We start from the raw sequence: 15,335 nt of genomic DNA, 5'->3' as shown, positions 1-15,335 counted from the left end.
CCTATTGGTCCCTCTGGTCTAGTATTGTCAACATTGACTGGCAGCGGCTGTCCGGAGTTTCAGGCAGGGGTCTTTCCCAGTGCCAGCCCTCTCTGGAGATGCTGCCAGCAGCGGTTGAGCCAGAGCCAGAGCCAGCGGCGGCAGCTGGGCTCTCCTGGGGTTGCCTCTGAGCCGGGCGACCAGCCTGTTTTCAGGGCCTCTGGGCCCCTGTTGCCAAGCGTTGCTAAGCGCCCCAGGTCACCTAGCAACCCAGTTGTTGTGGCTGCTGCTGCTGTTGCTAGGAGGGCGGAGCATCCCGCCGCGCCTCCGGAGAGCGCTCCTCCTGGTCCGGCGGTGGCTGTTGCCATGGCGGCAAGGGCAAACAATATGGCCGCCCCCAGCCCTGCTGGCCAGCAGAAGGGAGCAGTAGCGCGGCAGCCAGTCCGGCCGCGGGAGGACGCCTAGGGGCATGGCCGCCGCCGCCGCCGCCAGCGGGGTCTACCACGCCGGGGAGCTGGACGAGGAGAGCCTCAACGAGCTGTACACCTGGGTGGACGCCATCCCCCTCTCCCGCCCCAAGAGGAACATCGCCCGGGACTTCAGCGATGGAGGTGGGGTTGGGGGCGTGTGTGTGTATAAACACGTGTGTATATAAACACGTGTGCGCGCGCGCACACATTTATATGTGAAATATCTCCTGGCACTTGGAGGGATGACTTTGGGCAGAGGATGTGTGTCTTTAGCATAGGAACATAGGAATATGGAGTCAGATTTGTCTACCCAGACTGGCAGCAGCTTCTCCAAGGTTGCAGGCAGGAGGAGTCTCTCTCAGCCCTCTCTTGGAGATGTTGCCAGGGAGGAACTTGGGACTTTTGGCAGGCAGGTGCTCTTCCCAGAGCAGCCCCATCCCTTAAAGGGAATATCTTGCAGTGCTCACACAAGGAGGCTCCCCTTCAAATGCAAACCAGGGTGGACCCTGCTTAGCAAAGGGGACAATGCATGCTCACTGCCAAAAGGCTTCCCACTGTTGTCATCATCATCATCATCATGTTGCTATCATCATCATCATTGACCTGGGAGAGGCTTATAAAGTTCCGTTCTGCATGGTGTGGGGAAACTGGATAGAAAGAAGTTTTATTCCCCTCTCTCATAATCCTACAACTGGCGGTCGTTCAATAAAGCTGGACATTGGGATGGGTAGGGATGCATCCAGGCAGACTTTCAATAGATGCAGCTTCCCCAATCATTTTCTAGAGATGCCCCTGATGAATTTCTGCCTGGTGCTTCTCTACAAGGCACAGTGCTACCCCAAAAGGCAACCTATTTGCCTGCAGTCCCAACATAATCTGCAATAGATTCAGTAGGCTGTTTCAGTCCTGGAAACCTGTCCTGGCTGACACCAGGCAAAGTATGGGCACATGGAGCCTCATTTCTGAAGCTAGCATGCTGTACAAGACTGTACAAAGTCTTTACAGCTTCTATGGCTTCTATGACGTGGAAGTTAAGAAGGGAATCTTAACTTGGAACTGCCATGCTTTTTAGAACATAAGAACAGCACTGCTGGATCAGGCCCAAAGCCCATCTAGTCCAGCATCCTGTTTCTCACAGTGGCCCACCAGATGCCACTGGAAGCCACAGGCAGGAGTTGAGGGCTTGCCCTCTCTGCTGCTGTTTCTCTCTTGCAACTGGTGAGAATGGATGAAAATGTAAGCCCATCTTTACTCAAACAAATGGCGTAAGCCATGCACACACATACACACACACACACACTCAGGTCTCCCTGCTGCAGCTGGACACTCAATGCAACCTTTGCTACGTAGTTTGTTTTTGTTTTCATTTTGGCTATACATAATATTTGCAAGTGGAATAAAACATGAGTACCTGCTGTGGCTTCAGAAGGCCCCAGGTTCAAGTTCTGGCCTTTACAGTTAAAGGGCCTCAAGTAGCAGGGCTGAGAAAGGACCCTCAGGCCTGAGGCCCTGAAAGTTGCTGGAAAGCAGAGCAGAAAGTCTATGTTAGATGGACTACGGCCAGGGTTCCAACCTTGTGTCCCCAGTTATTGTTGGACTACAACTCCCATCGTCCCCAGCCACAATGGCTGTGGCTGGGTATGATGGGAGGTGTAGTCCAGCAACAACTGGGGCACAAGATTGGGATCCACTGAACTAAGGGCCTGACTTGCGATAAGTCAGCGTCTTCTGTTCAGAGAGAGACTGTGTTGGTCTTTGGCTTACTCTCAATGAAAAATGTAGCTATGTAAAGCGTTTGTATTCAGAATGGCCTTTTGTAGCAAGGGATCAATGGAACAATTTGTATGCGGTGACCTACCCCAAGCCCCAGAGATGGGACAGGCTCTGAGTCTGGTACAATGAGCCAGTAAATAAGCAGTGTGACTCAAGAACATAAGAACAGCCCTGCTGGATCAGGCCCAAGGCCCATCTAGTCCAGCATCCTGTTTCGCACAGTGGCCCACCAGATGCCGCTGGAAGCCTCAGACAGGAGTTGAGGGCGTGCCCTCTCTCCTGCCATTACTCCCCCGCAACTGGTACTCAGAGGCACCCCGCCCCCGAGGCTGGAGGTGGCCCACAGCCCTCCGACTAGTAGCCATTGATAGACCTCTCCTCCATGAAGTCATCCAAACCCCTCTTAAAGCCATCCAGGTTGTCGGCTGTCACCACATCCTGTGGCAGAGAGTTCCACAAGTGGATCAAAGTTGCTCAAAGGCAACCTACTCAGGAATGTCTCCTCCTCTGACAATTTAGCACGTATCTGCTGAACTCCCCAACTCTGCCTTTCCTCCCTTGCTTCTGTGAGCCTTCCAGCCCTATTATTCTATAAACCAGGGATTCTCAACTTTGGGTCCACAGATATTGTTGGTCAACAACTCCCATAATGTGTTAACTTTTTTATTCTGTTATAATTTGTATTGTTTTACTGTAAACCGCCCAGAGATGTAAGTTTTGGGTGGTATACAAATATGTTAAATAAACAGAAAGCAAGAAAGGCCTTCAGCCATTGTAGCTGGGGATGAGGGGAGTTGAGTCCAACAACCACCACCACCACAACAAATATTTATAGACCGCTTTTCAACAAAAGTTTCCAAAGTGATTTACATAGAGAAATAATAAAATGGCTCCCTGTCCCCAAAGGGCTCACCATCTGGGGACCCAAGGTTGAGAAGCCCTGTTGAGAACCAAATGCAAATGACAGAATCACATGTTTATAAGGAGTGGAAGGGTCATGTCTAGTTTAAGGCAGGCCGCAATTTAACTAATACAAACCCATGCTTGTTCCCCTGCCCATCTGAACATGTGTAATAAATATTTCTGTCCATGAGGTTGAGCTGCCTGGCATGTTAACAGAGGACATAAGCAGTGCCTGGCTGGAGTTCCATCACCTGTGTGCCATGGCCAAGGAGCTGAATCACAGGGGCAGAACTCTTCATGCATGCTTGGCCTGGTGTGGAAGCAGCAGCTATGCCAGGAAGTCCATATTCTGAGGATCTTCTTATCCCAAGCCAGAACGTTGCTCCACCTGTCCCACTCCAACTGGCAGCACCTCGCTAGGGTCTTTCCCAGCAGCCGTGTTTCCCGAGATCCTTTCACGTGGAAATGCTGGGGACTGAATTTGAGACCTTTTGCATGCAAACCATGTGCTGTACCACCACTAAGCTGTGAGTGTAGGGATCTGGGTTCTGCTCTGACTGGAGAAGAATCAAAGCATGGTGGATTAAGTCCATGTGAAGACCTTGTGGGTGAAATAGAGGAGAATTTGTGGGGGAACTAGGGGAGGAGTGGGGGGGGGTAATACCCCATATGTTGGGAGACACCTCCTGTTTTTGCCCCTGCTTCCACTTCTTCCTTTTATTTTCCATTCAGTTTTGGTGGCCGAAGTGGTGAAGTTTTACTTTCCAAAAATGGTGGAAATGCACAACTATGCGCCAGCTAATTCTACCCAGCAGAAGCTCTCGAACTGGGGGCATCTGAACAGGTTAGTTTCCCTGGAAACGGATTCTGAAGTTTGAACGCATGGCTGTAGAATTAGTGGTTAGACATTTTAAAAGGGAACATTCATGGTCACATTTTGTGGCCAGCATTATACATCAGTTGCAGGGGGGGGGGAGTTCTTATGTGAACTGCAGACAGATATTTGGATCCTCTTTATTGAGCAGGGGGAGAGCAACTGACCCTATCCACCCCCATCACAGCATCGCTCCAGTGGCTGTGGCTGGTTTCTGTCTTACATTTCTTTTTTAGATTGTGACCGCTTTGAGGGACAGGGAGCCATTTTATTTATTTATTTTTATTTCTCTATGTAAGCCACTTTGGGAACTTTTGTTGAGAAGAGGTATATGAATATTCATGGTAGTAGTACTATAGTAAAGTTGGTGTTTGCATTTTTATTTCAAAACACATATCCTCCAGAGGACATCTCTATAAGAACATAAGAACAGTCCTGCTGCATCAGGCCCAAGGCAGCCCATCGAGTCCAGCATCCTGTTTCACGCAGTGGCCCACCAGATGCTGCAGGAAGCCACAGGCAGGAGTTGAGGGCATGCTATCTCTCCTGCTGTTACTCCCCTGCAACTGATACTCAGAGGCATCCTGCCTTTGAGGCTGGAGGTGGCCTATAGCCCTCTGACTAGTAGACTTTGATAGTTTTGTATAAGGGCATTATAATGTTAGCCATTGTATTTTCAGTCCCCTTCCTAGTGATCCCTAGCATGGAATTGGCCTTTTTCACAGCTGCTGCACCTTGAGCCGACATTTTCAACGAGCTGTCCACCACGACCCCAAGATCCCTCTCCTGGTCAGTCACTGACAGCACAGATCCCATCAACATATGCTTGATGTTGGGTGCTTTGCCCCAATGTGCATCACTTTACACTTGACAACACTGAACTGCATTTGCTATTTTGTTGCCCACTCCCCCAGTTTGGAGAGATCCTTTTGGAGCTGCTCACAATCCGTTTTGGATTTCACTACCCAAAGAAGTTTGGTATCATCTGCAAATTTGGCCACCTCACTGCTTACCCCTACTTGTATATCATTTATGAATAAATTGAAAATCACCAGTCCTAGTACAGATCCCTGGGGGACCCCACTTCTTACTTCCCTCCATTGTGAAAACTCTCCATTTATCCCTACCCTCTGTTTCCTGCCCTTCAACCAGTTAGCAATCCACACATATACTTGTCCCCTTATCCCTTGACTGCTAAGTTTCCTCAGGAGTCTTTGATGAGGAAATTTGTCAAAAGCCTTTGGAAGTCCAGGTATCCTATGTCCACTGGATCACCTTGATCCACACATTTGTTGACACTCTCAAAGAACTCCAAAAGGTTGGTGAAGCAAGATTTACCTTTGCAGAAGCCATGCTGCTGGCTCACTCCCAGCAGGGCCTGTTTTTCTATGTGCTTTAAAATTTTATCCTTGAGGATGCTTTCCATCAATTTGCCTGGAACGGACATTATGCTAAGCAGCCTGGAATTTCCAGGATCACCCCTGGATCCCTTTTTGAAAATCGGTGTTACATTTGCTACTTCCAGTCCTCCGGTACCGAGCCTTATTGTAGGGATTTATATATTTTAGCAAGGAGGTTGGCAATTTCACATTTGAGTTGTTTGAGGACTCTTGGATTGATGCCATCTGGCCCTGGCGATTTGCTTGTTTTCACTTTTTCCAGACAGTTTAGAACATCATCTCTTCTATTATTGTTGTTGTTGTTGTTGTTATTATTATTATTATTAATAATAATATTATTATTTACATTTTATATCCCGCTCTTCCTCCAAGGGGCCCAGAGCGGTGTACTAGATACTTAAGTTTTTTCTCACAACATCCCTGTGAAATAGGTTAGGCTGAGAGAGAAGTGACTGGCCTAGGGTCACCCAGCTAGTATCATGGCTGAATGGGGATTTGAACTTGGGTCTCCCTGGTCCTAGTCCAGCACTCTTACCACTACACCATGCTGGCACTCTGAGTCTATCTGACTCAGTTCTTTAGCCTTCATCCCCGAAAAGCCTGGTTCAGGAACAGGTATATACTCAGTATCCTCTGCCGTGAAGACAGACGCAAAGAGTTCATTCAGCTTCTCTGCAACCTCCATATCCTCCTTAATAATCCCTTTCACTCCCTCATTGTCTAACGGTCCAACTGCCTCTCTGGCAGGTTTCCTGCATCTGATGTATTTAAGGAAGTTTTTGTTATTCACCTTGATGCTTTTAGCTAGATGTTCCTCAAACTCTCTTTTCACCTTGCATTTCTTTTGCCAGAGTTGATGTTCCTTTCTGTTCTCTTCATTTGGACAGGCCTTCCAATTTTGAAGAAAGTCTTCTTCCCTTGACTTTACCTATTAGCCATGCTGGCATCCTCCTGGACTTAGTAGTACCTTTCCTCCTTTTGGGTATACAGTCTAACTGGGCTTCTAGTATTGTGGTTTTGAGTAAACTCCATGCATTCTGGAGTAAAGTGACTCTCCTGTTTTTCCCTTTCAGCTTCCTTTTCACCATAATCCTCATTTTGGAGATATTTCCTCTTCTGAAATTCAAAGTGTCTGTGTTAGACTTGCTTGCTGATTCTCTCCCCACATGTATGCTGAATTTGATTGCACTATGGTCACTGTTCCCTAAAGGTTCCATGACACTGACATCACACACCAGGTCCTGGGTGCCACTCAGGTTTAAGTCCAAGGTCGCCTTCTCTCTGGTTGGTTCCAAGACCATCTGTTCTAGGGCACAGTCATTCAGTGTATCTAGAAATTTGACCTCTTTGTCATGACCTGACTGTGAATTTACCCAGTCCATGTGTGGGTAATTGAAGTCACCCAATTGACTTCACCCACCCTATAGATTTTAACACATTTCGTTGCAAAACTGAGCACAGCTGGGCACTGAATTCTTTAATACCTTCAAAATTTCACTTCAGCCCTTCAGGCAGGTATATATTGATTTACTCTCAGGAGTCAAAGCACAGAATAAAAAACCATGCCAGGAAAGTATATACCAAGGGTTCTCAACTTTGAGTCCTCAAATGTTGTTGGACTACAATTCCCATCATCCGCAGCCACAATGGCTTCCATGGGAGCTGTACTTCAACAACATCTGGCGGCCCAAGTTTGAAAACTCCTGATATATAGGAAAAGTACATGGAATGCTGTATGTTTCCTGCCTTGCCTGCAAAGGTGCATAGGAGACTCCCTTCTCACTGGTCAAAAAGGCACCGCTTGGAGTGTTGTCTCTCTTCTGTATAGTGGGGGAGAGCAACCGCCCTCTTCATCGCTGCTGATAGTGTCCTGCCCAATGGCTGTTGCCTTGTGAAACACCCTTGTGTTTCTTTTTAGATGGCGAGCTCTTTCAGGACAGGGAACCATTTTCAGACCTTCTTGTGGCACACACAGTTTAGAAACCACTCCTGCTCACTGAGCCAAAAGCCACCTTTTGAAGTGGTAACCCTCTCTTATATTTAGCGTGGGGGGGGGAAGCAAAAGCCTCTTCCCAGTCCCAGCATGGTGTCTTTCCAGTGGCTGTTGCTGGTGTCTCCCCCTTGCAATTCTTTTTATATTGTGAGCCCCTCAGACTCAGGGAATCCATTTTCCCTGCTAAGTGGGCCAAGACTCACTGTTTAAAGCAATGGCTCTCTTACATTTAGAGGGGGGGATGCAGCTGTCGCTGTTCATCCAAGTGCATAGATCCCCCACGCAAAGCATTTGAGGAGTCCCCCTCTCACTTTATTGCTCTGTCCAAAACATATTTTTCTCCCCTGCAAAAGTGTTTGTTAAAAATGGTTAAACCAACAGTCTAGGTGAGGAGTTGTTCTTCAGACTTTCCTTCTGTTGGCACCAGTGTTCCCTCTAACAGGGATTCCCAGATGTTGTTGGCTACAACTCCCAGAATCCACAAGCAAAAGCCATTGCAGCTGGGGATTCTAGGAGTTGTAGTCAACAACATCTGGGAATCCCTTTTAGAGGGAACACGGGTTGACACCCTGTGCTCAACCCAGGATAGCATCCCTCCAAGTGGCTGTCTCTAGTGTCTCCTTTGTCTTTCTTTTTAGACTGTGAGGCCCTTTGAGGCAGGGAGCCATCTTCTTAACCCTTTTGCTTTGCAAGATGCTTTGTGAACCTTTTGTTGTGGTGGTGGTTGAAAAGCCCTATATAACTATTCTTAATAATACTGAGTCAGACCCTTGGTCCCTCTGTGCCAGTGACTGGCAGCGGCTCTCCAAGGTCTTAGGAAGAGGTTTCTCCCATCTCCTACGAGCTGAGATCCTTCAAGCTGGTAACTCTACAGCCCCTAGATGTGCCCAAATCAAGACACCTTAGAGTTCAGTGTGAGCAGCAGCTCACAGCAGCAGCAGTGTGAGTAGGTCTTACTTATTTGCCTCAGAGAGCAGAGTCCTATTTCGTGATGCTTCTTCTGCAGAAAAGTACTGAACAAGCTGAACTTCTCCATCCCAGAAGACGTGGTCCGGAAGGTTGCCCAGTGCACACCTGGGGTGGTGGAGCTGGTGCTTCTCCCGCTGCGGCAGAAAATTGAGGAGAAGCAGAAGCAGGTCAAGATGTCCTCAAATTCCTATCAGGTCAGTAGAAGCTGGGAGGCAGCAGATACAAAGCCCCCAACAGGTTTATGGAGCAAATCCTAAAATCTTCAGCTTTTTCCTCTATTTAGATGTATGGGTCATCTTGCCCCATACATCTATGGGACAAGTAGCGTTGGGATGAGTAACTGTGCTTCTGTTTGCTGCCTTACAAGCAGCCGGTGCACCAGGGCACTGTCATCATCCCCCTTTGACAAACTGAGGAACTGAGTGGGGTAGCCCTTTGTCTCTGCGCAAGGGGGACTCTTTGCTAACGGCTTTGCTGGGCTCTTGAGTTCTAGCCTCGTAAAGCTGCCAGTGCAACTCTCAAGCTACCAGCTGCAGTTTGGGCTTTTGGTATAACACAGCCTTGGTAGAAAAGGCCGTTGTGGGATGATGGGAGTTGTAGTCCAATGTCTGGGGACCCATGCTTGGGAAAGCCTGCTCTGTGGCCACTAAAGAATCCAAATTCTGCACTGGAAATCGATAACACATAGCAGACAGCTATGCGTTTATTTTCTTTGATAAATGTTTTTCTTTTCCCTCTTGGAAATGGATAGCCAAAGGGTGTTGATCCTGACATTGCTTCTTCTTGTCATTGTTAGCACCATTTTGTGTCACCCTGGAAAGGCAGAAATAGGGACACTGAGTGACTGTTTAGAGACTGAAACTGGAATGAAAGTGAAATGAAGAGGGTCAGAACCAAAAGCCACCAAGTGAAAGTCTGGCCTGGGCGAAAAGATACAGCTGGCCCAGAAGGGTGTATGGGTAGCCAAGGCCAGCAGGGGCCAATGAGCCCAGAAGGGATGGAGCTCAGCAGAAGCCTGCTAGAAGAAGAGCGTGCCTATTTGTTCCCGTGGTTTTCCAATGGGCAGTGTTCTCCGTGATATGCTGAGAGTTGCCAGAACGATGTATCGTATCAAGTGAACAACTGCTGCCATGAAGCGGTTCCCATCAGGTGACCTTTTGGCCACTTTAGAGCTGGGTGCCGGCCGGGTGCCCACGGGAGCTACAGAAGACAAAGCCACTGAGTTGACAGTGTACAGCGAGAACCCAGCTGCTCTGCTGTTTTGCTGGGAGGCATCAGAGGGCGCTAGTGCTAGCTTCCTGAGCTGCTGTGGAAAGAAGATTTCTCTTACTGTGTGTAAAGGTAGAGTGTGCCGTCCAGTCGATTTCGACTCCTGGCACCCACAGAGCCCTGTGGTTTTCTTTGGTAGAATACAGGAGGGGTTGACCATATTTAAACTCTTTCTGTCCAGCTCTCCAGGCCCAAGCCCTCCCAGGCACTGCCGTCAAGATTCAGGCTGCAGTTCTGTGCACGCAACAGTCAGAACATGAATACAGGACTGATATGGCCGCTGTTGTGGTGACATGTCAGTGGCTGTGCCACACTCTCAAAATCAGTGGAAAGTCAGATAGATTTGGAGGCAAGGGAGAGACAGTCGGCCATTCTGGTCTCAAGTATTTCTCTTAGTGGGGCGGGGCGGGGGGTGGTGGTTCTCGAACTTGGATGCCTAGAGGCTGCTGGACTGCAACTCCCATCATCCCCTGCCACAGTGGCTGAAGGATAATGTAGTCCAACACAGAGTCTGGGAAACCACGTTTGGAAGCCCCTGTCTTAGCAGGAAAAGGAAGGGCTGGAAACACTGCAGACTGTTAAACCAGGACTAGTCCAGGATATCGTAAGCAGACATGCTGAGCAAATGTAGGTCCAGATTTCCCTGCAGTAGTCAGCCTGACTCTGGAAGGCACCACGTCCACCCAAATGATGGGATGCTCTTCTATGAAGAAGAAGAAAAATCTGTGTACATAGAAGATGTCAGGGAGAAGGCAGAACACTTCTTCCTGTAGTCTAGAGCAGGGATTCTCAATGTTGGGTCCCCATATATTATTGGACTTCAACTCCCATAATCCCCAGCCCCAGTGCCTTTGGTTGGGTATTATGGGAGTTGAAGATCTGGGGACCTAACGTTGCGAATCCCTGGTCTAGACAGAGTTCTGCATGGAGGGAGATCTTTATACGGGAGGGTATTCCGTTACCTGAGTCCCCACTTGCAATCCGCAGTGCTGTAGCTCAGGCCCAGGTTGGCCACCTCAGTGAGAACTAGGCCACTGGTGCAAATGAGCAAAAGCTGATGGGTTGGTGATGATGGGGTGGTGGTCCCCATTCCCAGAGGGTTGCTCTGATCACTGTCGGGGCCACCTGTCTCCAGTGTGCTGTGGAAATGGCTGGGAAACCAGAAATGAGTGTGGGCTGGGGAAGCGTCCGAGTCACATTCTCCCTTAAAAGAAAAAGTAAAAAAGCAACCCCACAGACTGGGCCGGAGCGGCTGGACCTTTTCACACCTCCCTGCCTCTCCCTTTTGCTTCTTTCCAGGGCCGTCCACCAGCCCCTGTGGACTGCTGCAGCCTCTGCTCCTTCCCGACTCCAAAGCCCCAGGTCTCCGCCTTTGGCAGCCTCTGCTCTGTGGCCTGCTTGGGAGCTCTGCTTGCTCTGCTTCTAGAGTCGCAGCCACGAGGCTGGCTGGCTGGGTTAGCACTGCCGGGGGCTGCTCATCATGTTCACAAGCAGCCCTCCTCGAAAGGGGCTCTCCTTTATTCCCAAACCCTGCCGTGATCTCCTGGGCGTTTCTCATTTGCCAGCAAGTAATGTAGGATCTCCAAAGCTCAGGATATCGTACCGATGGGGCTGTACCTCCCAGCTCCAGTCCCTGGCAGCACCTTCAGAGGGGGCTGAGAAAGACCTCCCTTTGGAACTGATTGCTGACTGAGAGCTGCTGCCAGCCAGTGTAGACAACACTGAGCTACATGGACTGATGGCCCAACTGAGGCCGCTTCCTGTGTGCACCATTTACACACGCATCCTCATTTGCATGCAGGCTAGTCACTGAGCCATGTGCTGAATGCTCTCTCCACCCCCACCCCAATTTGAGTTGACTTCTTTCTATATTGCCAGATTTTGCTGGAGAGAAATGTTAAGGACTCATGAAATATTGTGAGGTGTGTGCGTGTGTGTTTGTGTGTAGGGCAGGAGCAGGAGCAGAAGTGCTTATTCATACGGTATGGAATTCCCTGCCACAATATGTGTTGATGGCCACTAGCTTAGATGGCTTTTAAGGGCGTTATTCATTCATTTATTCATTCATTCATTTATAATATTTCTATACCGCCCAAAACTTGCATCTCTGGGTGGTTTACAATTAAAATAATTTAAAATATTAAATCAATTAACAAAATCATTTAAAAGATTAAAAACACTTAAAACCAAATATTAAAAATATTAAAACCATAAATCTAATTAAAAGCCTGGGTAAATAAACGTGTCTTCAGTGCCTTTTAAAAAGTTGCCAGAGATGGGGAGCCTCTTATTTCAACAGGGAGTGCATTCCAAAGTCCAGGGGCAGCAACAGAGAAGACCCATTCCCGAGTAGCCACCAGACGTGTTGGTGGCAGCCACAGACGAACCTCTCCAAATGATCTTAACAGGGGGTGGGGCTCATGGCGAAGAAGACGTTCTCTTAAAATAGAGTCAAATTCGTCAAAACTTATGGAGGAGGAGGGGTCCATCACTGGCTATTAGTCATACAGAACCTCCATGTTCAGAGGAAGTCTACCTCTGAATGCCAGTTGCTGGGAACACACAACGGGGAGGGCTCTTGCCTTCATGCTCCTCAGCTTCCAGGAGGCATCAGCCTGTTCATTGTGGGAAGCAGGACTAGATGAAGCTCCCTTTGTCTGGCCTTCGGATCCAGGGCAGCACAACTTGGGCCCTCCGGCAGATGTTGGCCTGCAGCTCCCGTCATCCTTGACTACTGACCACTGTGGCTGGGGTTGATGGGAGCTGCAGTCCAGAAGCAGAGGGAGGGCCAAAGGTGTGCCGCCCTTTTCTGCTCCCTCCTGATGCTCTTAATCAGTCTGTTGGGAACAAAGACTGGGGATGGTGATGCCATCATTCCACTGGGACAGGGCCTTTCAGAAGCAGGGGCGACTTCCTCCATCCCATGTTGCAGTGCTGAATGGCTGAAGGCTATTGTGGCTGTGGAAGATGGGAGTTGTAGTCCCAGAACATCTGGGGACCCCACGTTGAGAATCCCTGGCATAGGCTGGATGTTACTCACTGCCAGAGCACTTAAAGCAGCAGGAGCCTTGCCCTGGACAAGCCCACAGGTAGGGGCTTGGAGCTGTCCTGAGTGCTGAAATCACATGCCCCTGGGATGCTTCGAGCAGGTAAAGGAGGGGCAAGCTAGCTAGCCAGCCAGGCCTGGGGCAAAAGGCCCCAGTGCTACATGCCAGTGCCAGGATTCCAAGGCCCCATGGAGGACTTTGGGGCTCTAGCACCTAGCCCACAACACCAAGCTGTGTTCTGAACAAGAGGCCTGCCACCCAGGGCCTAACCCATAAATAAGAATAAATAATAACAATAAACTTGATTTGTTAGCCACCCCATTACAAATTGTTCTCTGGGCGGCTCATAACAGAGGATTAATACATGCAATAAAAACACATAACACATTAAATCATAACAGACTAAAAAAAAAGTGAAAATACAATACCAAATACAATACAAAGCAGCATGAAAAACTCAGTTTTAAAATTAGTTGAAAATTAGATAAAATCTGGAAAGCTGAATTAAAAAACCCAAATTTAAAAGGCCTGGGTAAACAAAAAGGGTGAACAAAAGGTTCCTTCCATTAGAAGGAACTGCCCATACATGCCGAAATGTTATCTTCTAAGCCATGAGGCTAGTAGTAACCTGCTGACCTTTGACCACTAGATGGGTTCAGGGCTTCCTTAAAAGCAACACAGGTTTACCTTGTGGGCAGTATCTGAAAATGTTTGGCAAAGGAGATAAGATTGGGAGAAGAGGGGATACGTTGACATTTTAAAACAATATTGAGCAGAATCTCAACCAGAAGAGAGAACAGCATTTCATGATCTCCTCTGGAAATCGAGCAACATGCAGCAGGTCAGAATACTTCAAAGGGAAGAATGACGCTTGGCAGGCAGGCCTCCGGCTTGCTTTTAAAGGTCCTTGTATTCCCCAAAGGTTTAATCCCTGCTGTTGTGAGTCCCCTCTGAAGCCTTGCTGTCACTGGAGATGCAGCTGGAGCATGATGGAGAGATGTTATAGGGCAGGAGGCTCATTGACGCTCTTCCAAAATGTTAAGAGATGGCAAGGAGGAGGAGGAGGAAGAGGAGGAGGAGGAGGAGGAGGAGGAGGAGGAGAAACTGTGAGGTCCCTTCTCAGGTGAGGATCATTTATGAGGAGGCAGGTCTGCGTAATGGATGTCCTGCCTCTACAAGTGATTTATCAATGGAGTAAGCTCTCTAGAAGATGCTCTGGGACCTCCTTCCTTGGGGCATTTCCAGGTTAGGGCTGAATCATGTCTGTATAACACATCGCTCCATGACTTGCTGCTGAACATATGAAGAACCTCCCATAAAGGGCATTTCAGCTGGTTTGGAAGCTCTGTCCGTGGTGTTCAGTCTGTGGCAGCGCTTTTGCACACAGAAGCCGTCATTTGTGGCTGCAGTCACTTGAGTGAAGGCTCATGCACCCATAATCTCCCACTTAGTCTGTCGCAGCACAAAGGCCATGTGTGATGTTGGCACCCAAGAGACTAAGGCTGCAATCCTGTAGACAGCCTGTGCATTCAGCTCACTGAGGTTAGGAACATAGGAAGCTGCCATATACTGAGTCAGACCCTTGGTCTATCTAGCTCAGTAGTGTCTACCCAGACTGGCAGCGGCTTCTCCAAGGTTGCAGGCAGGAGTCTCTCTCCCAGCCCTATCTCGTTGGAGATGCTGCCAGGGAGGGGACTGGGAACCTTCTGCTCTTCCCAGAGTGGCTCCATCCCCTGAGGGGAGTATCTCCCAGTACTCACACATCAAGTCTCCCATTCATATGCAACCAGGGTGGACCCTGCTTAGCTAAGGGGACAAGTCATGCTTGCTACCACAAGACCAGCTCTCTTCTCCTTGCTACCGCAAGACCAGGTTTCCTCCTTTGCAGATGACCAGGTTTCCTCCCCTGAGGGCCTTAGGCAGATTCATGGAGGACAGGTCTATCAATGGCTACTAGCCTGTGGGCTACCTCCAACCTCAGAGGCACGATGTCTCTTAATACCAGTGGCAGGGGAGCAACAGCAGGAGAGAGGGCATGCACATACTTCTTGCCTGTGGGCTCCCCAGAGGCATCTGGTGGGCCACTGTGTGAAACAGGAGGCTGGACTAGAGAGGCCTCCTTGGGCCTGATCCAGCAGGGCTGTTCTTATGTTCTCATGTAATCTGGCTTATTGTATGAGAGAAGAAGAGCCAGATCAAGGCCCACCCTCCCTTGCAAGTAATGTCAGCCAGAGACTCCTTTCACCCCAGCTGAACCCGGCAGAGAGCCCTTGGCCATCTCCCTCTTCCCAGATTCCATACAGGTAGCCAGGAGCGGCTCAACTTAAGGAGCCCGGGGGGCAGCTGTACCTGATGAGTGGCCAGCCTGTAGGCAGCACAGCTCTAGGCAGGGCAGGATGAGAGAGGAGCAACCTCCCCACCCCCCGCCCGGCTCCTTAGGATGAGCTGCTACTGAAGGTAGCTTTGGCATTGATGGTGGCTTCAAGTACCCTTGGCAAAGGGATGTGTGTTGTTAGTGTGTGTGTGTAGATTTCTGCTGCAGGGGAATCCATACAGCCAAGCCCCAGAAAGTCCGGGGGACTTTCCTCCCTCCACAACAGCCTCGATGGTCCCAGCAGCTTTTGCGTTGCCCCCTTCCGCAACAGGTAGCCTGCCCAG

At 49.2% G+C, this 15,335-nt stretch overlaps 1 protein-coding gene across 2 annotated transcripts in view; it reads left to right on the top strand.

The window, feature by feature from the left end:
• The first annotated feature begins 270 nt into the window (after positions 1-270).
• SPEF1 (sperm flagellar 1) overlaps positions 271-15,335 on the top strand; it is a 28,705-nt gene continuing 13,640 nt past the window's right edge. The window contains exons 1-4 of one of the 2 annotated variants that reach the window (XM_053258216.1): positions 271-590; positions 3,858-3,969; positions 8,399-8,555; positions 10,930-10,992. In XM_053258216.1, the coding sequence (XP_053114191.1) occupies positions 449-590; positions 3,858-3,969; positions 8,399-8,555; positions 10,930-10,992 (474 nt within the window). In that variant the 5' untranslated portion in view covers positions 271-448. The remainder of the gene's footprint in view (positions 591-3,857; positions 3,970-8,398; positions 8,556-10,929; positions 10,993-15,335) is intronic. The other variant, XM_053258217.1, reaches the window with a different exon arrangement.

The sequence above is a fragment of the Hemicordylus capensis genome, chromosome 5 (assembly GCF_027244095.1).
Source record: "Hemicordylus capensis ecotype Gifberg chromosome 5, rHemCap1.1.pri, whole genome shotgun sequence".
In the NCBI taxonomy this organism is placed as follows: Eukaryota; Metazoa; Chordata; class Lepidosauria; order Squamata; family Cordylidae; genus Hemicordylus; species Hemicordylus capensis.
This window is presented reverse-complemented; position numbering and strand designations above follow the sequence as displayed.